Raw genomic sequence first — 26,026 nt, forward strand, 5'->3', positions numbered from 1 at the left:
GGACGATCTTGATTTCCCCAGGGTGAAAGCTATGCTCCTGCTGCTGCTGCTGCTGCTCCCCTTTGCGCCTCTTCGCCGGGCGCTCCGCGGCCTGCCCGGCTTACTGCGCCTGCGCACTCCGCCCCTCCTCGACATGTCGCGAGAGCTCGCAAACAATCGAACCGAATCGCTGCTCTGTAACGCTCCGCTGCTCACTTCCTTCTGCTGGGGAGGAGGAGGGTTCCTTAAAACCGGGATCGGTGCAAAAAGATATAAGCTCAATCCAGTCAAAGAAACAAAAGATACAAAGCAGGCGGTTAAGAAATAAAGCGAGCGGAGGTGGCTGTAATCACCGTGTATTTGCTGGGTTTGATGAGCTAGTGTGTTTTTCTCCTCCCCTGCAGCTGGCGGAGGGATACACTGGGACTACTTTAAAGCGGCCGGTCCCTTCCTTCCATTTTCTCGGCTTCTCCGAGCGTACTCGGCGGTTTTTCCGGGTTCGCCTTTAAACCCGGTTATTACCATCATCACCATCAGAGAGAGAGAGAGAGAGAAGCACAGCAACCCCGCCCGCCCGGCACACCTAACATGGCTCTCAAAAGAATCCACAAGGTAATGGGGGAAGCGGCGCCCAGCCCAGCCGTTTATTGTCTTCTCTCTCTCTCTCTTTTCCCCCCCCCCCCCACCCCCGTGTGTGTTTTTAATAAGGAGTACCCCCCACCTGCCCCGGGCCCGGCCGATTATTCGCCAAATTGTTTCCTCCTCCTCCTCCTGCTCACCACCCTCCCCCCACCTCCGGCCGCCATTTGCTGTGAGATCGGCGTGGCCCGGGACTAATCTCAGCCCCGAGGGCTCATTTTGTTTTGCTAACAGCCCGTTATGTAGCGGAAAGCATCCCGTTAGGAGTAGCGGGGTGGAAGTGTTTTTGGTGGCGGCACCTCCGGGTCTACGCGGAATCACATTCCCCTCCTCCCCCCCCCCCCCCCCCAAACACCCCAGGCGGAGGGAGGGAGGGAGGAAGTGGCGGAGAGTAGGTACCGCCGCTGGCCCTGTAGTTTTCGTTGCTGCTCGGGGCCGCGGGGAGGGAAGAGATGAGACTTTGTGGGTGGGGGGGAAGGGAAGAGGAAGTGGGCTGGTGCCGCCGTTAGAAAATGTAAGGCTGACGGCCGCAGCCCTTGACCTAGGCCTTGGTGTCAGGGATTGCACTGACTCGGCACTCGCAAGGGCCCGATTGGTAAGGCCCGAGCCTAATCTCCTGCGTTTCGGGAAGAAGGCTGAGAGCGATGCTTGAGGACACAAGGTCCGGGAGGTCATTTAATGCTCGCTGTGGATATTGGCCCCTACATCCTGTTTCCATGTGCACTGTTTATTTCTGATCTCGGACCTGTCAGTTTCCAAAAAAACTAACTCGATCTACATTCTTCCTGTCTAATTGACATACGAACTGGCGGAAATAAGTGTAACGTTTTAATGAATAATGAATTTTTTGATTTGATTGTAGAGATGAAAAAATATTTCTGTTGGGGAAAGCAGACCAAGTGGTGTTGAAGTTGCTAGTTTTAATTAGTGAAGCCGTGGTTTAATCTTTAGATTCTACTTAAAGGAAAATTAAACCAATTGAAAAAAAATTGAGAGCAAGTTCAACTCTATTCTACAGTTAATGTGTTTCTGTCACTACTTCCATTTTCCAGGAGATAATACAAATGGAAAGTGTCGGGATACTGAGAGTTTTTCATTTTTCACTTGAACCAACCATTATTGGTGATGAGTTGAATATTAAGTGTATTTTGCAATTGCAGAAATCAGCATTTTTTGTTTTTGCCTTCAAGATGTGCGCATATGGTAAATTTCACATTTTGGTGATCTCTCTAGCTATGTTAGTAAGTTATGTTTCATAAAAACTCATTTGTCCGAGCTGCATTTTGTCTAATAAAAAATGGGCTTACAGTTGTGTTGAATCCATGAGCCATTTCGTTTGATGCGAAGTTGAACAAAGTTGTCACTCATGGAATAGAAGGGGCAATAGCAACGTGAATATAAAATTAGCTGAGTGACAGGAAACAGAGTAGTGGTTAATGGATGTTTTTCACGTTGGGGGGTTTGTAATGGGCTTCCCCAGGGGTTAGTGTTGGGGACCCTTGCTCTCCCTGATGTATATTAAAGACTTAGATCTTGGTGTACAGGGCACAATTTCAAAATTTGTGGATGATTCAAAACTTGGAAGCATTAAGGATAATATAAAACTTCAAAAGGACATAGACAAGTTGGTGGAATTGGCGGACAAGTGGCAGATGAAGTTCAATGTGGGCAAGTGTGGAGTTATTCATTTTGGTAAAAAGAACATGGAGAGACAATATAAAATGAAGGGTACAACTCTAAAAGGGGTGCAGGAACAGAGGGACCTGGGTGTATATGTGCATAAGTCATTGCAGGTGGCAGGACAGGTTAAGAGAGTGATCAATAAAACATACAGTATTTATTAATAGGGGCATAGAGTACAAGAGCAAGGAGGTTATGTTGAACTTGTATAAGACACTAGTTTGGCCTCAGCTGGAGTATCCAGTTCTGGGCACTGCATTTAAGGAGAGATGTGAAGGCATTGGAGCGAATGCAGAAAAGATTCATGAGAATGATTCTAGGGATGAGGAACTTCATTTACAAAGGTAGATTGGGGAAATTGAAACTCTTTTCCTTGGGGAAGAGAAGGCTAAGAGGAGATTTGGTAGAGGTATTCAAAAATCAGGGGTCTGGACAGAGTAGATAAAGAGAAACTGTTCCTACTTGTGAAAGCATCAAGAATGGGAGGGCACAGATTTAAGGTAATTGGCAAAAGAAGCAATAGCGACATGAAAATCTTTTTCATGCAGTGAGTAGTTAGGATCTGGAATGCTCTGCCAGAGTGTGATGGAGGCAGGTTCGATCAAGGCATTCAAAAGGGAATTAGTTACCTGAAAAGGAAGAATGTACAGGGTTATGGGGAGAAGGCAGGGGCATGGCATTAAGTGAATTTCTCACTTGGAAAGCTGGTGTAGACATGATGGGTTAAATTATTGCAATGAGTTTTTTTAAAGAAATGTGAAGAAATGTATTCTGGTTTTGGATTGTGTTCTGTGGATCCTTTTGATTATGACTAGCTGAATATTTCTTTAAAAATAAATCTGGGTACATGATTAGTCTTTGACTTGGTGACCATTGTTCAAGCCAGGTCACAATGTAGAAAAGTTGCTGAGCTGCTTTGGAGAACTGACGTTTCTTAGATATCTAGTATAATTTTGACACTTTATCGATCTCTGTGTCCTTTCATTCTTGGTCCTTTCTCAAGTGGGAACAGTTTCTCCCTATCATCTGCTCTGTCCAGACCCATCGTGATTTTGAATACCTCTATCAAATCTCCCCTCACCCTTCTCCTAGGAAAACATTCCCAATTTCTCCAATCTATCTATATTTTTTATTTATAAGTTGACTATCCAACGATGCCTTGAATTTAAAGTTTTCATCCTTGTATTCAAATCCTTCCATGGCCTCAACTCTCCCTATCCCTACAATCCTTAGAGAATTCGCTGTTCCTTTTCATTTTGGCCTCTTGTGCATCCCTGATTTCCTTTGCCCCACCAGTGGCAGCCCAGCCTTCAGTCTGGTCCCTAACCTCTGGAATTCTTTCTGCAATGTTTCCACTTCTCAAACCCGTCTCTGACCAAGCTTTTGTCTGAAGCTGCTCATGTGAAGCACCTCGGGATGTTTTATGCTAAAGGTGCTATGTAAATGCAAGTTGTTTCATCTAATAAACTGATGCTTTCAGAACTGTCAGCTTTGGTGACCATTACTGAAGTTTAACAATTTTGTAGTGGCTGTTCCCATTATTTATCGAGATCATAAATGCAATACTGAATTACCTTATCTTCTGTTTCTGTAAACTAATTTAGAAGTTAATACTTTGTGCATTCACTTTTTAAGAAACTTAGTCCTGTCCCATTTGAGATATTGTGTACACTTCTGGTCACTTATGAGAAAGAGAAATGTATGTGTTGGAAAGGTGCAGTGAAGGGCAACTAAATTAATAGCTGCGATTAAACACCTGAATTTCCAGAAGAAGCTCCCTGAAGCTGGAAATGTTTACTCTGAACGCTGAGGTAATCTTGAGGTCTTAAGTATTGAAGGTCTTACGACAAATGCAGCCGTCAATCTGTTTAACAATGTCACAGATTCTATAAAGAGTAGACATAGCCTTAAACTTGGGTAAAGGAATCTTGGAGGCTGGAAACGGAGTTTTGATTGAACTGCTTTACGCAGTAGGTGGTAATTGTATGAATGGACTGCAAGGGGGAATAGGAAACTGATTTTTATTGTAGCAAATTTAAAAGTTGGATTATTACCAGGGAAAAGAGATTTGTTAGGACGGGTGCATGATGGTCGGCACAGGCGCATTGGGCCGAAGGGCCTGTTTCTGTGCTGTAAAACTCTGACTCTAAAAATTGGATAGAGGAATATGATGGATGCCATTTAAAAAAAAACTTGCATTTATGTAGTGCCTTTCACAGCCACCAGACGTCTCAAAGCACTTTACAACCAATGAAGTACTTATCGAAGTGTAGTCACTGTTGTAATGCGGGAAATGTGGCAGCCATTATGCACACAGTAAACACTCTCAAACAGCAATGTGATAATGTCCAGATAATCTGTTTTTGTAATGTTGATCATGGTATATATTTCCTAGCTAGAGACTGACTAAATGAGCTGCAATGATCTTTTCTGATCGATACACTCCAATTGTGTTTTAATTATTATCCATTGGTGTGTATCCATAACCCATGTACAGGAACTGAGAGTGCATATTTTAACATGGGAGATGTGTTCTTTTTCATTCATTAATTCTCCAATCACCCTGTGCTTGCTGACCTACGTGGCTTCCGGCACAGCAATGTCTCAGATTTAGAATTCTCATCCTTCCTTTAAAATCCCTCCATGACCTTGCCCCTCCCTATCTCTATAACCACCTTCAGTTGGACAACCCTCTAAGAACTTTTTTTTTTCTAATTTGCATCCCCATTTTCTTTAGTGGCTGTATCTTCAGCTGCTTAGGCCCTAAGCTCAGATATTCCCTCCCTAAACCCCTCTCTGCCTCTCTTTGAAGATACTCATTAAAACATACCTGCTTTGACCAAGTTTTGGTTCACCTGTTCTAATCTCCTTGTGGTTCAATGTCAAATTTTTATCAACATCTCTGAAGTGCTTTGGGGCACTTTATTATATTAAATATGCTATATAAATCCAGGCTGTTACCAGTTCATGCTGTAGCTCCTTTTTGATGCTTTTTCCTTACAGATGAAGTATATTTAATTGAATTTGCAATATTTAAAATGCCTTTCTATTGTAGTTAAAAACACTGGACTTAATGTGTAGGTTTTGCTGTTGTATGCTGTGTTCTGTATCATAAATAGCTTTTTCAAATATTTTTCTATGCTGCCTCACTCTCAAATTGCGCATTCTTCATATTGTTCCTTACAGCTGTTTTGGGCACTCAAATATTGCTGTTTGACCATGCAACCACTAGGTGGTGGTGGTCAAGCACATGTGCAAATGCAACCTCTTCCACTGAAATGTCACTGTCTGCCAGTAATAAAGATGGCGCTACTCAATTTATCACAAAACAAATTCAACCTGAAAATCCCCCTCAATGATTGCTATTGCCACTTCCATCCCACCCCAACAGACCCTCACTCCCTCCTGCCATTACACTTCTGTTTACTGCTTCCTCCTGCACCCATCTTCTCACCGCTTGCTCCCCGCTGCCTTCCCTTAGCCACTCACTGTGGCCTTGCCGCTTCTCTCTCTTTTTCCCCCCCCCCCCCCCCCACCCCCACCCCCCTGTCTCTGGCCACTCTCTCCCTGCTTCCTCTACCGATCCCAGCCGCCCACTCCAGGCCGTGCTGCTCCCCTCCTCTCGGCCACTTGCTGCCATGTTTGATCGTTCTGCGCCACCTGAAGCAAGGCGGGGTTCACGAGGGGTGACGTAGGAGTGTGTGGCTGGAAGGAGGGAAGTGGCAAAGCCTGGAGCGAGCAGCCGGGAGGACGGGGGGGTGCGGTGGGTGGCGAGCATCTGGAGAGCAGGGTGGGCGTGAAGCGAGGTGCAGGGACCAATCAGCTGGGGGTGGAGGGCAGTGGCGAGATCTGGAGCGCACAGCTGATTTGGGGGGGGTGGAGGGGAGAGGAAGCCTCGAGGGCGGGAGCGAGTAGTTGAGAGGGGAAAAGCGGAGCGGCCTGGAGCAAGCGGCCAAGGGGTGGTGAGTGGCTGATGGGGTAGGAGCTAGTAGCTGAGGTGTGGAACAGACTGGCTGAGGGAAGGCAGTGGCGTGGTGGGAAGCGAGTGACCGAGTGGGGTCAAGTGCCGATTGAAGCAGGGATGGTGGGAGGGAATAGGATACGGGCTAATGGAGACGGCTATTGAGGGGTGAGGATGCCATTGCGTGGTGATGTCATGCGTGCATTCTTGCTGGCAAATGTTCGCATGCACTGACGTCCGTGATCACTCTGCGCATGCTCTGCGTTGTCAGGAGTCATTTTGCTCAAATATACTGCATGTTCTACTTGACACTTTTATGTGTTTGTAAGTGAATTACAAAGCTATTAACTTGTAACCTGGTGCTGTATGTTCCTGGGATTAGCAAAGTAGGCTGTGTAAAGTAGTTTTGCAAAAAAATTGAGTTATTTTTGAGCTTGGAAATGTATCTAGTTCTTTTTATAGTTGAGGTGATTATACCATTTGGCCTGTTACGTCTGTTGGTATTCTTCTGCCACAATGTCTGCTCTCACTTTCCCAATGCTTCCTTTTTTTTATATTCATTTTCAAGCAATATTTAATTTTGAAAAATTATGAACACTTTCAACAATTACTTAATATTGGCCAACTTAGTTTTCTAACCTTGTGCTTTCAATTCTTTGTAGTTTTGCCCTCATTACCATTTCACTGAATACTCTTCACAACAGGCTTGCTAGTTTCTTATGGCGACTTCTGATAGCCTGTTTGTTTCCCTATCGTTAAATGATCAAGACCTTTAAGAGATTACCCTGTGTATGGTTCGTGATACCTGCATTTTTGCAAACTTGATCGTGACATGTCCTTAAAATTTAAGATTACTGGAAAGCTTAACTGGTTGCATATGGTTTTTGTTTTATGGGATGTGGGCATTGCTGGTAAGGCCAGTATTTGTTGCCCACTCCTAACTGAACTTTGAGAAGGTGGTGCTGTGCTGCATTCTTGAACCACTGCAGGTCATCTGGTTTGGGTACGCCAACAGTGCTGTTAGGGAGGGTGTTCCAGGAATTTGATCTAATTTCAGTGAAGGAATGGCAGTATATTTCTAAATCAGGATAGTGTGTGGCATGGAGGGGAGCTTGCAGATGGTGGTGGTCCCACACATCTGCAGCACTTGTCCTAGGTGGAAGAAGTTGCAGGTTTGGAAGGTGCTGTCGAAGGAGGCATGGTGAGTTGCTGCAGTGGATCTTGTATATGGTACGTATTGCTGCCACAGTGTGTCAGTGGTGGAGGGAGTGGATGTTTAAGATGGTAGCTGGGGTGCCAGTGAAGTAGGCTGCTTTGTCCTGGATGGTGTCAAGCTTCCTGAGTGTTGCTGGTTCATCACACTGTTGACTTGTGCTGTGGAACTAGCTACGCCCTGAGCCAAGCTATTCCAGTACAGCTGCAGCACTGCAGCCACCCAACAATGTTGACAGGTTTTGGGGAGTCAGGAGGTGAGTTACTTGCTGCAGAATTCGCATCCTCTGACCTGCTCTTGTAGCCGCAGTATTTATGTAGCTGGTTCAGTTTAGTTTCTGGTGAATGGTGACCCGCTCTTTCCCCCCACCCTAGGGTGTTAATGGTGGGGGATTCAGCGATGGTAATACTGTTGAATGCCATGGGGGGGGGGGTGGTTAGATTCTCACTTTTTGGAGATGTTCATCGCTCGGCACTTGTGTGGTGTGAATTTTATTTGCCATTTATAAGCCGTAGACGGAATGTTGTCCAGGTCTTGCTGCATACGGACACGGACTGCTTCAGTATCTGAGGAGTTGCGAACATCCCCGCTTCTAACCTTTTGATGAAAGGAAGGTAATTGAAGCAGCTGAGGATGGTTGGACCTAGAACACAACCCTGCGGATGTCCTGCAGCAATGTCCTGGGGCTGAGATGATTGGCCTGTAACAACCACAACCATCATCTTTGTGCTAGGTATGACTCCAGCCAGTGGAGAGTTTTCCCCGAGTCCCATTGTCTTCAATTTGGCTAGGGCTCCTTGATGCCACACACTGTCAAATGCTGCCTTGATATCAAGGGCAATCACTCTCCCCTCACTTGTTCAGCTCTTTTGTCCATGTTTGGACCAAGGTGGTAATTGGGTGAGGACTGAGTGATCCTGGAGGAATCCAAACAGCATCAGTGAGTGGGTTGTTGCTGTTTAAGTGGCACTTAATAGCACTGTTGATGACACATTCCAACACTTTGCTGATGAGAGTAGACTGGGGCGGTAGTCAGCCGGATTGGATTTGTCCTGCCTTTTGGGCACACCTAGGCAGTTTTCCACATTGTTGGGTGGATGCCAGTGCTGTAGCTGTACTGGAACAGCTTGGCTAGGGGTGCAGCTAGTTCTGCAGCACAAGTCTTCAGTGTTACAACTGGGATGCTGTCAGGACCCTGAGCTTTTGCAGCATCCAGTGCCTGTAGCCATTTCTTGATGTCACATGGAGTGAATCAAATTGGCTGAAGACTGGCATCTGTGATGCTGGGGACCTCAGGAGGCAGAGATGAATCATCCACTTGGCACTTCTGGTTGAAGATGGTTGCAAATGCTTCAGCCTTTTGCACTGATGTGCTCCATTGTTGAGGATGGGGATATTTGTCGAGCCTCCTTCTGTTAGTTGTTTAATAGTCCACCGTTCATGACAGGATGTGGTAGGACTGCAGAGCTTTGATCTGATCCTTTGGTTATGGGATCACTTGGCTCTGTCTATTGCATGATGCTTCTGCTGTTTTGAATGCAAGTCCTCCTGTGTTGTAGCTTCACCAGGTTGACACTTTTTTGGTGCGCCTGGTGCTGCTTTTGGCAAGCTCTCCTGCACTCTTTATTGAACCAGGGTTGATCCCTTGCCTTTATGGTAATGGTAGAGTGAGGGATATGCTGGGTCATGAGGTTACAGGATTGTGGTTGAATACAATTCTGCTGCTAATGGTTCCGAAGAAGGGTCACTGACCCGAAACGTTAACTCTGCTTCTCTTTCCACAGATGCTACCAGACCTGCTGAGTGGTTCCAGCATTTCTTGTTTTTATTTCAGATTTCCAGCATCTGCAGTATTTTGCTTTTATCCTACTTCTAATTGATGTTCAGTGACCTTATAGATATTGGGAAGGGTGGAATCAATGTTTGTTTTGGAACCGCGGTTCAGCAGCTGATGGATACTTGCTGTTTTGGGATTGTGTATAAAGAATATCCACTTGAATGAACTACATGTGGTCTAATGACACTTTTGGCACCATGCCTCAACAAGCCATTGCAAATGGTTATGGCAGGTGAGGGAGGAAATTAAGTGTGCACTTGTAAATTGCCAAAGGAGATCATCAAGTGTGAAGAAGCTACCAGGATGCCTCGTGTCTGAATACAGAATATGTGAAGATGATGTAGCTGCATATAAAGCCAGGTTTCTGCTCGTGATTTCCCATTTTAGTCGTGACTTTGGACTTGTATGTTTCCTGACAATAGAAAACCTGGAAGCTGTGTTTAATGGCAGATGCCTGCTGCTTTGGTCTACTTTTTTGTTCCGGATTCTATTTTGTTCTTGAAATTTTCTATTTCAGATTGCTAGCATCTGCAGTATTTTGCCTTTGTTCTGCAAATCTGTGGACAAGATTAAGTTACTTTGGGGGAAACTTCAACAATTGAAACTTCAAATAATCAAATCTATTTTGGAGCAGTGGTTCTCTTTGTACCTCCCTTGGCCAAAAAATGGTGGTTGTGAAACTTTAGGTAAAATTCTATTCTATACAATTTACTTTACCTAACATTGTCAAATACTACCTGCTTCAAAACAAATACAGTATTATTTGCCAATTTGAGATTATCTGGAATGTAAATGCAAAAGCTGTAAATCTGAAATTTTGGATTATCCGTCCAATGCGGTCTGCTGCTGTAGGCAGTGTACCCTTTTCCATCTGGAATCTGTCATGGTTCTATTTGAGATCCGGTGCTATAATCAAAGCTCTCTCAAATCCGGATGAATTAAATCGTCCTGTTCTACTACTGTCCTTAACCAGTCAGATCCATGTGTGAAGTTTTTTTTGGTCCAAGAAATGGGTATATTAATGTTAACAGCTTGTAGGCAAGTTGTCTAAGGCATATGACAAGAATTCTGCTTGAATTGCAGTATAAGATGTGTTTCAGTTACTCAATGTGGATTTTTTTCTATAGACTGATGTGGAATTCATAAACCATGCTTTATAATCTGAAATGCTGTTCAGCAGTTGATACTGTAATGTATTATATTGTTCAGACCGGACAGCTTAAAGTTGAGCAGTAATTTTTGAAATTTCCTATCTGGAAAAAATCAGTAGTTGGTCTGTTATGCATCCTGCCCAGTTTTCCTAATGCAGTGTATGATGGTGGCTGATTCTATATCTGTTGTCTATTTTTGCTGAAAGTTGCCACTATTGTCTTTACTAGAGGGTTATAATGCTAGTTTTTAACTTTTTTTGTGAGCAATCACATACATAGTTGTTTCTGGTCCTTTTTCAGGTTTTGCCAAAAATAGCCTCTACACCCAGTGCATTCTAGTACTCCTGATTGAATTCTCAATAGTCTTTCTGTCTGGTGAAGTATGAAGTGGTATTGCAGTGCAGGCTACCAGAAATGTAATTTGCTCAGCTGATTTATTAGTGAAAGCTCTTTTTGTTATGTGGAATATGGTATGTCTTTTCCAGGTGAGTGCAGATTATTGGCAGTTAGGACCAATTTTCCCCTTGGCTCAGCACTTTTTTGTTTGTTTTGCTGCTCAAGATTTTGTCAAGTGTATTGTTCAAAATCATGAAAATTTTAGGTTGGTCTTGCTGATTTGGTTCTTTGGCTGTCACATTTGGATTTTTTTTTTTAGATGTGGGATTGACTTTTCACAATGGCTTTCTTCCAATTTGAATTTTCCATATTAAGAACTTTGAAAAGCTCAGCAAAAGATGTACTGAAGCTCTCCGGAAAACTAGCAGGAGGTTTTCTACAGTGTTGAATCATAGACCCATAGAATAGTTGCAGCATAGATTAGATTAGAGATACAGCACTGAAACAGGCCCTTCGGCCCACCGAGTCTGTGCCGAACATCAACCACCCATTTATACTAATCCTACACTAATCCCATATTCCTACCAAACATCCCCACCCGTCCCTATATTTCCCTACCACCTACCTATACTAGTGACAATTTATAATGGCCAATTTACCTATCAACCTGCAAGTCTTTTGGCTGTGGGAGGAAACCGGAGCACCCGGTTTGGCCTGTCATGTTTGTGCTGGCTCTCTGCAACCGCAAATCAACTGGTCCCATTCCCCAGCTCTGTTCCTTTATCCCTGCCAATTTTCTCTTCAGTTGCTTATCCAGTTCCCCTTTGAAAGCCACGATTTGAATCTGCATTCACCACACACAGGCAGTGCATTCCAGAGCGATGAAGTTTAATTACAAATCAGTTGACAGTTGTTGACTTCATTCAACAAAATGAAACTGAAAGCAACATTCCCTGTAATTTATTTTGTGTGTGGGCAATTTAAATGCGTGGCTCCTTTAAATTTTTGCACACATGCACAGTAGTTTAAAGGGGCCAAGATGTGCATAGCCTTTGCAGGGACTTTGGGGGTCACTGTGCAGTCATGCAGCTTAGAGGGAACCTTGCCTGTAATTGTGATCTAATAGTGAAACCTGTCTACAGATATCTTATAGTAGATTCTCGTCTTGTGACTGATCAATTACAAACAAATCCATTCTGAAGCTCTAAACCTGTCGTCTGTACTTTTTTTGCCCCCGTCCCTTGTTAAACATGGCTTGCAAATGAAGCTGGAAATATAAATGCTCAAATGCACAATTTGGCCCCCTCGTCTGCGCTGGCTGTGTGCTAACACAATCCAAAACTAGTCCAATCTCTCCATAGCTTGTCTTCCTTGGCATCAAATCTTTATCCAACTTTCCATTCTAAAAATGCAATAATTTTTGGCTCAACCACTCCTTGGTAAATCAATTTTCTGGTAACTCTCTGAACAAGACATTTCTTGTAACCTCCCTTGTGTTTAACAATTTTGAGTTGAATACCCCCTCACTGTTGACCTCAGTTGAAGAAAATAGTCATTCATTATATCAAAACCTTTACTAACTTAAAAAAAAATCAATTACATTTTCTCTTGGCCTTTTCTGCTGCAATGCAAATAGCCGCAGTATCTTGTGTCTCATAATTATAATTTTCCACCCCTGGCATGGTGAATCTGTGCTGTGTACTATCTTTAATATTTCCATAATTGGGTTTTCTGGAATGTATACAATACTCTAGCCAAATGACTGCCTATAGAACTTTATCGTGTACTGTTTGTGAAATTCAAAATCATCTTCAGCTGCATTTGCACTTTCACAATGCATGTATTAAAAGATATAAAAATTGATGTAACATAATAAATTTGAAATTAAAATGGAGTTTTGAAAATTGCCATATGAGCAGCTCTTTATTTTTCACTTGGCCCTCCTCCCCGCCCTACAAAATAATTTATATCTGTTACAATTCCAGTGACAAGGGATCATCAATTAAAAGTTCTTTCAGGAAAGAAAACCTGAAAGGCTGGAAGACTAGCAGGCATTATAGAATTCCTTGTATACGCCATGCTCAAATATTAAATGGCTCCCAGTCAAGCAACATCTTGATTTTTAAAATTCTCCCCCTTGTTTTCAAATCCCTCCATGACCTCGAGCTCCACAACCCTCTGTGCTCATTTAATTCTGCCCTCTTGCGTATCCCCAATTTTAATCGCTCCATCATTGGTGGCTGTGCCTTCAGCTGCCTAGGCCCTAAGCTCTGAAATTTGCTCCCTACATCTCTGTGCCTCTACCTTGCTTTCCTCCTTTTTAAGACCCTCCTTTTAAAACTTAGCTCTGACCAAGATTTTGGTCATCTGATGTAATATTTCCTGATGTGACTCAGTCACCTTGTTTTATAATGCTCCTGTGAAATGCCATGGGACATTTTGTGTTAAAAGCACCATTATAAATGTTGTGATTTTTGTGGTGTGTTGCAATTGAGCAATTTTGAGTGAAGAATTCGAAGATCTAATGTTCTCTCTGCAAGTGTCATGTATGCAGCAGCACATGATCTGTTTGGTATGTATGTTGGCAGCTGTTCTATGCTATTTCATGACCCCATGCAAGTGCCTCAAAGCTCTGAGCATGCACTTGCTTCAGTTACTGATCATGCCTTCCACTTAGTCAGGTGAATTTGAGCTTACTGCATGTTGAGGCAGTAGGTCTTTGGTGTCCCTGGATTCCAGTCAAGTAGTTATCCACCAGTGGCAATCTTTCAACTGAGGGTGCTGTTGGGAATGCAGAAGGAGTAGTTAAGGCTCATGCAGCACAAGCAGGAAGTGTACTAAGCAAGGTAAGGTAAACATTAATACAATAATCTTGAATGAAATCTGTTCCATTTCACTATTTTCATGTGTAGAAAAACTGCCCAATAGTAAGACGGCCATATGAACTTCTCTGCAAAAACATACCATTACTTTCTATTGGCATTTTTACAGTGAAATGTACAAGTTGTGGAGAGAGAAGGAAATATTTCAAAACTGATAAGATACTTGCCCTCAATTGTTACAAAATGATGCAATTAGTATCAAATCATAATTTCTTTAGAGAAATGTTTGCCTTCACTAACCAAACTTTAAAAAAAAAATTATGTTCGTCTGTTGTGGGGAGCGGTAGAACTAGTTAGAACAGTAATAGATATAGACAAATAAGCCAATTTGGGTAGAAATTTTGCCCCTCAAGTTATGCATTTTAAGCTTAACTTTGCCAATGGTAACATTGTTTAAGTTACATTATCTGGTCAGTATTATGTAGCGACTAAGTTACTGAAGTGGAATTCATACTTGCTGTTGAAAGCTTAATTAAATTGAGTTCACTAATTATGGATGTGGCAAGGAAAGAAATGCTATGATTTGGTTGGAAAAATGTATGACCATAAGTTCATGATGTCAGTTGTGTGGACAGACTGGAAAATTGTTCTTTAGAGCGGAGAAGCTCGATGGAAGATTTGAGGTATTCAAAAATTGAGGGTTTTGATAGATGGGGAGAAACTCAGTAACCAGGGAACAAAGGAGATTAGCAAAAGAATCAGGAAGATGAGAATGTTTTCTTTATACATCAAGTTATAGAATCATAAAATGGTTACAGCACAGAGGCCATTCAGCTCATCAGGTCCATGTCTACTCTTGGCAAGAGGAGCTCACCTAGTCCCACTCGCCTACCTTTTGCCAGTAGACCTGCAAATATTTTTTCTTCAGGTAGTTATCTAATTCCCTTTTGAAGCCCATGATTGAATCTGCCTCCACCACACTCTGGTAGTGCATTCCAGATCCTAACCACTCACTGCTTTAAAACGTTTTCCTCATGTTTTCTCTGGTTCTTTTGCCAATCACTTAAAATGGTGACATCTGGTTCTCGATCCTTCCGCCAATGGAAACAGTTTCTCTCTATCTACTCTGTCCAAACCTTCATGATTTTGAACAGCTCTATCAAATCTTCTCTCTCACTACTTCTCTAAAGAGAAGAGCCCCAGTTTCTCCATTCTATCCTTGTAAACAAAGTTCCTCATCCCTGGAACCATTCTCTTAAATCCTTTCTGCACCCTCTCTAAAGCCTTCACATCCTTTCTGAAGCATAGTGCCCAGATTTGGATGCAATACTCCAGTTGAAACTGAATCAATTTTATGGGGGTTCACCATGACTTCCTGGCTTTTGTACTCTATGCATCTATAAAGCCAGGATCCCATATGCTTTATTGACCACTTTTTTAACCTGTCCTGCCAAAGGTTTGTGCCTATATACTCCAGGTGCCTCTGCTCCTTTAGAATTCTACCCTTATTTTTAATTGTCTTTCCCTGTTCTTCCTACAAAAATTAACACTTCATTTTTCTCTGCATTAAAGTTCATCTGCCACATATCTGTCCGTTCCACCAGCCTGTATATTTCCTCTTGAAGTCTATCACTATCCCCCTCGCAGTTCACTATTTCCAAGGTGATCTTTGCTCTGCTTATTTTCTTTTCCACTTCTACTGTATACTTTTGATCTGGACTGCACTGCTTGTGAGTGAGAAGCAGATTCAACAACTACTTACAATCTATAGCACTTTTTAAATGTAATAAAATGTCCTAAGGCACTTCATAGAAGCAATATAAAACAAAGTGACAGAGCCGCATACAAAGTTATTGGGTCAGATGACCAAAAGCTTGGTCAGAGGAAGGTTTTGAGGTATGTCTTAAGGCAGGAAAGTAAGGTAGAGAGTCAGAAGTGTTGGGAGGGTATTCCAGATCTTAGGGGCCTAGGCAGCTGAAGGCATGACTGCCAATTGTAGAGTAGTTAAAAATTTTCATGCTGAAGAGACCAGAATTGGAGGAGTGCAGCTATCTGAGGGGTGTGGGGCTGGAGGGGATTAGAGTTGAGGAGGGGTGAGGCCATGGAGAGATTTGAAAACCAGGATGAAAATTTTAAAACCATGCGTTGCTTGACCAGGAGCCAGTGTAGGTCAGCAAGCATGGGTGATGGGTGATGGGTGAATGGGACATTGGTGCATAAGTGAATGGGACTTATGGAAGTTAAGGCATGTGCAGCTTACGGAGGGTAGAATGTGGGAGACCAGCCAGGAGTACGTTGGAGGTGTCTAGTCTAGAGGTGACAATGACGTGACTGAGGGTTTCAGCAGCAGATGAACTGAAATGGGTGAAGTTGGGCAACCTTAAGTGGGATAGGCAGTCTTAGTGATGGTGTGGATAAGGTCAGAAGCTCATCTCTGGGTCAAATGTGACCCCAAACAGACTGCCTCAATCTCAGATTGTTAGCAGGGAGAGGGATGAAGTCAGTAGCTGGAGAACGAAGTTTCGAGCAGACATTCAGTATCTTTCAAAAGAGAACTGAATATATATTTAAAAGAAAAAATGCGGGGCTATGGGGAAAGAGCAGAGGAGTGGAACTAATTGGATATTTCAATGAGCCAGTGCATCCATTATTGGCACACATGGCCTTCTCCTGTGTTCTGATACAATGAGGAAGTCGACATGCTCACCAACCCTACAGTTAGGTGCAATTAACACTTCAGTCATGGAACTAATGGTGAATCCGGTCCTCAACCCAGGGGGCAAAATGTTATTTCCTTGTTACAGTTGAGCACTGAAACTACTTTCCTGATTCTCACCTAAAGGTGGCAAGAAATCATAACCAGGTCAGATATTCATAGTTTTTTAATGAGTTTTTAATCAATTAAATTATAACTAAGTTGTTTACTAAGGAGATGGTGATTTATCTGTCTGAATCTTAATTTTGAAAGTGAACACTTGTTGAGTTTTATCAAGGTGCTTAATATTAGTTCTCAGTAATGCAACTCTTCCCATTTCACTGGCACTAATCACTCCAGATAGTGTAACGAGATTGAGTGTTAGTCACCCTCTGATACAAATGTGGCATTTTTTTCTTCATTTCCTGCATCAGCCATTCAGGGGCTTGCTACTTTCAGAATCCCAATCAGTGCTAATTTAAGGGTGGTTTTGTGCTGTAAGGTCATTGCCACTAGAAACTAGATTAATTCATTTCACATTATGATTGAGGTGGGAGGAGTGCACTGTTTTTTCTAGTTCCACTGCTCCATAGGTCACAACATATATTTAAATATTTATCCAGTTACTGATGCGGCCAATCATATACTCGTACTCTACATCCCAGAATGAAATACACCAACCAGGTTTCTTTAAACAACAAAATTTAGCTTCTTATCACACAAGACTTATCCAGTAATGAAGCAAAGCATTAACAGATTGAAATATAAAAGTTCCCTTTTTAAATTCCCCCCACATACATTGAAAAAGATACAGAAATTCAAAGGACAAAAAAAAAATTGGCCAAAGACTTGCTAATTCTTGAAGAAAACAGAAGATCTGGAAGGAAATCAATTGTTCCTTTTGGTCTGGCATCTGGGTATACAGACAGGTCACTGGGATGTTTTCGGAAGCAATTTGTTCTGGAGAGATAAAGAAATTGTCTAGTTGGCTTTCTGGGACATGTGGCATCAGGAGTTTTAGCCAACACACTTGAATCACAGGGTTTTCCCAAACATGGAAGGAAAGAGGAGCTGATACACTGGCCTTCTCAGGGTCTCTTAGAGAGGTAGAGGCAAAATGAGCTGGGAGGCAAAACACCAACTGTCTTCAAAATAGTTCACACCCCAACTGAACTGAAAACAATATCCAAACCCCAAACAGAAACCTTGATATGTCTTCTCTGTAAGCATCTTCCTCAGGTCACCAAGATTTCTGTTTATTGGGCTTAAAGCACATGATTTCCAGCAAAGGTTGTTTTCAAACAACATCTCAAGTGTCCTTTTAGGTCAACTTTGTTTTTAAAAAATCCATGGAATCTTTTCAGTTTTAAAACAATGCCTCCAAAAAATGTTAACACAAAAATGGAACATGTGATCCTTTTCAGCCAATACACTAAGGAGACTTTCATCCGTCAGTCTGGTACAGGAGTAAATCTAGTCCAGAAGTAAAGTTTGGTGTCTCACCAGTTACTACCCAGTTTCCCTAAGAAACTTTAATACTTTTTTAGTGAATTTATTTTTTATTTGTAGTTTGTTCCAATCATTAACTATGATCACATTCAGTGAAATCTTCATGTTGTGCAAATGTTCCACAGAACTCATTCATGCCCATGCCTGTGAAGTTTAAAATGGTGGAAAACAAAAGGAAGTGAAAAGATGGGGGCACTGCCCCATCAGGGGGGATACTAGCATTTTCATATGAACATGCATACGAATTAGGAGCAGGAGTAGGCCACTCGAGCCTGCTCTGCCATTCAACAATATCATGGCTGATCTGATTGTAACCTCAACTCCACATTCCCGCCTACCCCCAGAAACATCTATCTACCTCTGCCTTAAAGATATTCAAAAACTCTGCTTCCACAACCTTTTGAGGAAGAGTGTTCCAAAGACTCATGACCCTCTGAGAAAATTCTCCTCATCTCTCTCTTAAATGGGTGACCCCTTATTTTTAAACAGTGACCCCTAGTTCTAAATTCTCCCACAAGTGGAAACATTCTTTCCACATCCACCCTGTCAAGATTCCTCAGGATCTTGTATGTTTCAATCAAGTCACTTACTCTTGTAAAGTCCAGCGGATACAAGCCTAGCCTGTCCAACCTTTCCTCATAAGACAACCTGCCCATTCCAGGTATTGGGCTAGTAAACCTTCTCTGAACTGCTTCCAATGCATTTACATCATTTCTTAAATAAGGAGACCAATACTGTATATCGTATTCCAGATGTCTCACCAATGTCCTGTATAACTGTAGCACAATCTCCTACTTTTGTATTCAATTCCCCTTGCAATAAATGATGACATTCTATTAGCTTTCTGAATAATTACTTGCTGTGCATGCATAGTAACCTTTTGCGATTCATGCATGAGGACACCCAGTTCCTCTGCATCTGAGTTCTGCAATCTTACCATTTAGATAATTTTTTATTCTTCCTGCCAAAATGGCTAATTTTGCATTTTCCCACATTATACTCCATTTGCCAGATCTTTGCCCACTCACTTAACCTAACTATTTCCCTTTTTTGTAGCTGCTTTATGTCTTCTTAAGAACCTACTTTCCTACCTATCTTTGTGTCATCAGCAAATTTAGCAACCATATCTTTGATCCCTGTATCCAAGTTATTTATATAAATTGTAAAAGGTTGAGGCCCCAACAATGATCCCTGTGGCATACTAATTATATCTTGCCAACCAGAAAATGATCCATTTATGCCTAATGTTTCCTGTTAGCATGCCAATGTTACCCCTACATCATGAGCTTTTATTTTCCACAGTAACCTTTGACGTGGCACCTTATCAAAGACCTTCTGGAAATCTAAGTACAGTCCATCCGCTGATTTTCCCTTTATCCACAGCACATGTAACTCCCTCAAAGAACTCCAATAAATAGATTAAACATGACTTCCCTTTCCCAAAACCATGTTGCCTCTGCCTGATTACCTTGAATTTTTCTAAGTACCCTGCTGTAACATCTTTAATAGCTTCTAACATTTTCCCTATGATAGATGTTAAGTTAACTGGCCTGTAGTTTCCTGCTTTCTGTCTGCCTCCCTTTTTGAATCAAGGAGTTAAATTGGCTATTTTCGAATCTAATGGAACCTTCCCTGAATCTAGGGAATTTTGGAAAATTAAAACCAACGCATCAACTATCTCTCTAACCACTTTTTAGCACCCTGGGATGAAGTCCACCAGGACCTGGGGATTTGTCAGCCCACAGCTCCAACAATTTGCTCAGTACTATTTCTCTGGTTGTAATTTTCTTGAGATCCTCATTTCCCTTTACTAATTTACAGCTATTTCTGGGATGTTACTTGTATCTTCTATGGTGAAGACGATACAAAATACCTGTTCAATTCATCTGCCATCTCCTTATCCATTATTAATTCCCCAGACTCACTGGACCAATGCTCACTAACTTTTTTCTTCTAAAAATATTTATAGAAACTTTTACTATCTGTTTCAATATTTCTAGCTAGCTTTCTCTCGCACTCTAATTTTTCCCCTCATTAATGTTCTTTATATTCTGTCCAATCTTCTGACCTGCCACCAAACTTTGTGCAATGTTTTGCTTTTTCTATACTTTTGGTACAAGGTTTAACTTTTTTAGTTAACCACAGATCTCTTGAAATTTTTCTTTCTCGTTGGAATGTATGTATTCTGAAATATTCCCTTAAATGTCTGCCACTGCATCTCTATTGACCTATCCCTTAATCTACTTTGCCAGTTCATTTTAGCTCTGCTTTCATGCCCTCATAGTTGCCTTTATTTACGTTTAAAATACTAGTCTTAGACCCACTCTTCTCTCCCTCAAACTGAATGTAAAATTCAATCATATGATCACTGTTGCCTAGGGGCACCTTCACTGAGGTCACTAATTAATCCTATCTTGTTGCACAGTATCAGGTCTAGTATAGCCTGCTGTCTGGTTGGCTCCAGAATGTGCTGTTCTAAGAAACTATCCTGAAAATATTTTATGAACTCATCTAGGCTACCTTTTGCCCATCTGATTTTTCCAGTTTATATGTAGATTAAAATCCCCCATGATTATCGCTGTACCTATCTGACCAGCTCCTATTATTTCTTCCTTCGTACACCATCCTATTGTGTGGTTGCTGTACACCACTCCCACAAGTGACTTCTTGCCTTTATCATTTCTCATCTATTGTATTTGTCTGGTGTTCCCTGACTGGTGTATCTTGCACAAGAAACTCCCCTGCCCTACCCCCATACCATGGCAACACTGCATCTTAACCCTTTATTCACTCCTCATTCCATTTCTGGTATGGTAGCCTTCCACTTCCCTTGAACTACAAATGCCATCCTTTCAGTTTTGTTTTCAAACAACATTTACTGATCAACCATATGTAGGTAGCTCTCACAAGAAAGAGTCTGTTTACCAACAGCAGTCCCAATAGTTACTGCCCTAGCCCTAAACGCATCTTTTTCTTTCTCTATCTCCCCTCATGCCATCTCCAAGCTCATCTTGTCTTGAGACCCACTTCCTGCTCCCTTGATCCTATTCCCACTAAATTGCTGATCACCCACCTTCTCTCCCTGCACCCATGCTGGCTGATATTATTAATGGTTCTCTCTTCCCTGTTTGGCTACTGTCCCTCTCTCCTTTTAAATGTGCCATCATCACCCCCTCAAAAAAAAAAAACCCTTGACCCTACTGTCCTCATCTCCAAATTTCCTTTCCCCTCAAGTCCTTGAATGTGTTGTCACCTCCCAAGTCTGTTGCCCTCTTTCCCAGAACTCCCATGTTTGAATCCCTCCACTCAGGTTTTCACCCCTCCATCATTCAGATAGTTGGGACTACATTTACCTGGTTTCATTATTTAATCATAGCCAGGGTATCGCAATAACTTCTCTTCCTACTCCCATGCCATTATCTCTCTCTCTCCACCATTGTCTTTGATCCCCTCTACAACTCTGTTCCCTAGCTACCATCCCTCTCCCTGACTATACTGTTCATAACTTTGGAGTCCTATTTGACTGAGATGAGCTTCTGACCACATAATTGTGCTATCGCCCAAGATCGCTTGCTTCCACCTCTAACATTGCCCAACTCCGCCGTGCCTCAACTCGTGCTGCTGCAACCCTCATCCAAGCCTTTGTTACCTCTAGACTTGACTACTCTAACACACTCCTAGCTGGCCTTGCACATTCTACCCTCTGTAAACTTGATCACCCAAAAACTGCTGCCCATGACCTTCCTTGTACCAAGTCCTGTTCAGCTATCATCCCTGTGCTCGCTGGCTAAATTGGCTTTTGGTCAAGCAATGCCTTGATTTAAATTATCCTTGTTTGCAAATCTCTCCATAGTCTCATCCCTCCCTATCTCTGTAATCTCCTCCAGCCCCACAACCGTTGGATATCTGTGCTCATCTAATTTTGGCCTCTTGAGCATTCCCAATTTTAATTACTCCACCATTGGTGGTTGTGTTCAGTTGCCTAGTCCCTAAGCTCTTGAATTCCCTCCCTAAACTACTTCACTCTTTACCTTGGACTCCTTAAAACCTACTTTCTGACCAGACTTTTGGCCAATTGTCCTATGTGGCTTGGTGTCACATTTTGGCTTCCAACTCTCCGTGAAGTGCTTTGGACATTACTTTAAAAGTACCATATAAATAAATGTGAGTGCTGAAGCTTTGAGGATCAGTATCAATAATTACAGTAATGCCTCCACTACAACTACCCCCCCCCCCCCCCCCCCCACCCCAAGAAATAATTTTCAAGCAATGCAGCAGTAGGACAAATGCCTCACTTGCGCTCGCCTAATTTAGTCTGTTCATGAGTATTATAGAATCTATGGAGGATTGCCAACAGAATCAACTTGATCCACGCACTGCTAGATGCTAAATGCATTACACTGGGGGCATAGCCCATAATCTGTTAACTGGCCAGCAAAGCCCCTGTTTGCTTCCTTTCCATCATTTGTGACTTTGCTTTCTTTTTACTTCAGTCAGTAATCTGCATTGGTCCTCCACACCCAGTATGTAGCTAAATCTCATTTCTGGGGTCTTGTGTATGGGGCGTGCATTTCTATCTGATCTGCAACCCACACTGGTTACGATGTGTATCTGGGCCCATAGGCTGCAAGGATTTGAAGTTACTTACAGGGCAATGTAAATTACTGAGTTATTTGGGATAATATGAAATCTTTCCCAGCTGATTTTGCTGCTTTCAGTTGTTGAAAATTATTGGCCTGCAATTATTCAAGTTTTGCAATAACTTTTTTTCTAGTGTGGGAAAAAAATCAGTCTTCATGCCCCAAGATGATAACTGTGGTATTCAATTTGAGAATTGATATTTTTGTTAGGAGCATGAAGTTACATTGAGATGTAACTTGAGATACTGCACCCCTTTCCAACTCTGGCTGACCCACCTCCTTTAACTTGGGCAACACACTCTGCCATGTTTGAATGTCCAGTCACATGATTTTGAATCTAGTTCCAGTATATTCCTCACCTTATCTCAACAAAAGCAAAATACTGCAGAAGCTAGAAATCTGAAATAGAAAATGCTGGAAATACTCTGCCCCAGGGCATCACTGCAGCAGTTCCTCAGGGCAGTGTCTTGGGCCCAACCATCTTTAACTGCTTCATCAATGACCTTCCCTCTATCGTAAGGTCAGAAGTGGGGATGTTTGCTCATGATTCAGTGTTCCGTATCATCAGTAACTCCTCAGACACTGAAGCAGTTGTGCCTGCTTGCACAGGCAATGACACCTCCAACAAGAGACCATCTCACCTTGACATTCAAAGGCATTACCATCACCTGACACCCCCACATTGGCATCCTGGGGGTTACCATTGACCAGAAACTGAACTGGACCAGCCACACACATACCGTTGCTGCAAGAGCAGGTCAGAGGCTGGGAATTCTGTGGCAAGTAACTCTGCTTCTGACTCCCCAAAACCTGTCCTCCATCTACAAAGCATAAGTCAGGAGTGTGATGGAATACTCTCCATTTGCCTGGATGAGTGCAGCTCCAACAACACAAAGTTTGCCACCATCCAGGGCAAAGCAGGCTGCTTGATGGCACCATATCCACCTTAAATATTCACTCCCTCCACCACTGGTGGTGTGGCAGCAGTGTGTACTGTCTACAAGATGCACTGCAGCAATTTGTCTAAGCACCTTGCAAACCCACAATCTCCTCCACCTAGAAGGATAAGGACAGCAGATGCATGGGACCACCACATGCAAGTTCCCCTCAGGACGCACACCATCCTGACTCGGAACTTTATCGCTGTTCCTTTACCATCTTAAGGTCCAAATCCTGGAACTCCCTCCCTAATAGCACTGTGGGTGTATCTACACCACGTAGACTACAATTCGAGAAGGCAGCTCACCATCACCTTCCCCTAAGGTAATTAGGGATGGGCAATAAATGCTGGCCTTACTAGCAACATTCACATCCCATGTATGAATAATATAGCTTAGCCTCATGTTCAACTTGTGTTGACTTTACTGGGTGATAGTGAAAGAAAGTTCTACACCTCAATCTTAATACCAACCAATAACTTCCAAATTACCTTTTTTTATAGGACAATGATCTACTTGGATATCACTCATTTAAGTGACAAGAAAAGGTGATGGTTTGCAATTTCACTATTTACTTGCCACTTACCAAAAGGGCCTCTTGACTTGACCACTCCTGTATTTTGAAGTCCAACTATTAAACTGAAACGCAGAAACAAATTGCTGCAGAGTTTAGGATGGGTATCTTCATTCTAATTGTCATCTCTGCTTCCAAAAAAGAAAGATGGTTGAGTACTTAAGGATTTGAAAATGTGTATTTCTTTAAGGAACAATGGCTTCTTAAAAATCCTACCTGGTCACTGTCTAATATGGAATCATTGATTTCCATATGCTGTTAATACTTTCAGTAACACTTTGGCCTTGGTGTTGAGCATCAACTGTAGCAGATGACATCCTCCCCTTTACTAAATTTTGAAATAACACTACTTCACCTGTTGAATTTGTCATCCTAGTACATGTGATTCAAAGACTTTCAGTAATAATGGTTCAGCTTGAGCAGAAATACTTTGAATATTCCTGTATTCAATTCTTGGCGTTCTCTGGTATATTTCCTGTTGTCCATTCCACCTCGGCTACTTCTGTTGGTACTCTGGTTCCAACAGGCAGGGATTTGTTTAACATTGGAATCTTTGAAAAGTTTCTGGGACTACCATCTGTGATTGAAGTGGTACAGAAAACTAACATTTCATGAAAAACCTGGCTAATTTTAATGAGTCCATCTGTAGCTCCCTTTCCTGCTGCTAATCACTGGATTTACTACACTTGTTTCTGTCCTTTTTGTACAAAGTTTGGTTTGAATAGCAATCAGTTCTTTGTTCTCCATTGTGGTGATGAGTTTGAGGATCAAATATAAGGAAGGTCAGCATAATCGCCAATCATTTAGTCAATCACTGCTCAATTACCTAGCTATCATGTCCATTAACATTTCGTGGTATGAAAATAATGGAATCACATGGGGTTACGCAGCCACTATTTACTTAGAGCCCATCTGTGCCAAATACTGTAAAGTCCTTTTTAACACAGGCCATACATTTCCTTCAAGAACCAACCAACGCCACCTCTGCTGTAACACAATATCCAGCTGCTATGATAAAATTCTATAGCACAGAAGAAAACCATTAGTCCATCTTACTTTGGTATCTTAAAGAGGACTTTTGGAAAATTAATACTTTACCAAATCTGCAAAATGGCACATTACCCATAAATTTCCAGTGCATGTACTGAATGACTATTCAAAACTCGTACTTCACTTGAAGTTCTTTGACCAGCCCTGAGCTTTGGGTGAGCAAATATTTGCTTGGTAGACCAGGCACTGTTCCAGACATAAATGGACTGAATGACATCCATCATGATGGTGTTCCACTGTACCTCCAATTTCTTTTCAGTGATTTGCTAGTAAATCTCAATAAAGTAAACTATTTCTTTCACCAATTTCTGCATTCTTTATTGCTTTTTTTCTTTGTTCTTTGCCTCTCCTCCCTCTGTAGTTTTTCGATATATTGCCCTGGTTTTCACTTTTATCTGTCCAGTAAGACTTAAATGCTTTAAATTTTCAACATTCCTTCCATGGCTGCAGTCAATTATTATGCATACCAGCTGTTGGAGGACTGAACACATTCTGGTTGGAGGGTTATAAGTGGGGTTTGAACCCTATATCTTCTGACTAGGAGACAAGAATACTACCACTAAACCAAAGGCTCACTCCACCCCCTCCCTTTGGTGTGAAATAATGAATAACACCTGCACCTTGTTTTTGTTTAATTTGTAGGGTAGCCCTGTTGTAACTAAGAAAATTAAGGATGGTATCAAATTGAATGAAAGTCGCATAATGTTGCGAAGATTAGTGGTAGGTCAGAAGACTTGGAAAACTTCAGGAGACAGTGAAGGATGGCTATAAAAACTTGAATGGGAGTAAATGCACAAATATAAAAACAGACAGTGAGAGCTTCTACAAGTATATAAAAAGGAAGAGAGTAGATAAAGTAAACATTCATCCCTTCGAGGATGAGACTGCTGAATTAAGAATGGGAGACAAGGAAATGGCAGTGATTTTGAATATGGTACTGGGAAACCTAATGGGGCTAAAGGCTGACCAGTCCCTTGGACCTGATGGCTTGTATCCATGGGT

The 26,026-nt window shown here is 42.1% G+C and overlaps 1 protein-coding gene across 7 annotated transcripts in view; it reads left to right on the forward strand.

Moving 5' to 3' along the window:
• Nucleotides 1–206: 206 nt before the first annotated feature.
• Nucleotides 207–26,026, forward strand: part of ube2d2 (ubiquitin-conjugating enzyme E2D 2 (UBC4/5 homolog, yeast)) — a 38,298-nt gene continuing 12,478 nt past the window's right edge. For 2 of the 7 annotated variants that reach the window (XM_068043538.1, XM_068043533.1), the window contains exon 1: nucleotides 1,197–1,213. Coding sequence is in view for 2 of the 7 variants with exons in the window: in XM_068043530.1 (XP_067899631.1) it covers nucleotides 568–591 (24 nt within the window). In the remaining 5 variants the exon portion in view is untranslated. Of the gene's footprint in view, nucleotides 319–358; nucleotides 592–1,036; nucleotides 1,214–1,802; nucleotides 1,822–26,026 lie in introns of those variants that run through there. The other 5 variants (XM_068043537.1, XM_068043534.1, XM_068043530.1 and 2 more) reach the window with 5 other exon arrangements.

The sequence above is a fragment of the Heterodontus francisci genome, chromosome 12, assembly GCF_036365525.1.
Source record: "Heterodontus francisci isolate sHetFra1 chromosome 12, sHetFra1.hap1, whole genome shotgun sequence".
Taxonomy (NCBI): Eukaryota; Metazoa; Chordata; class Chondrichthyes; order Heterodontiformes; family Heterodontidae; genus Heterodontus; species Heterodontus francisci.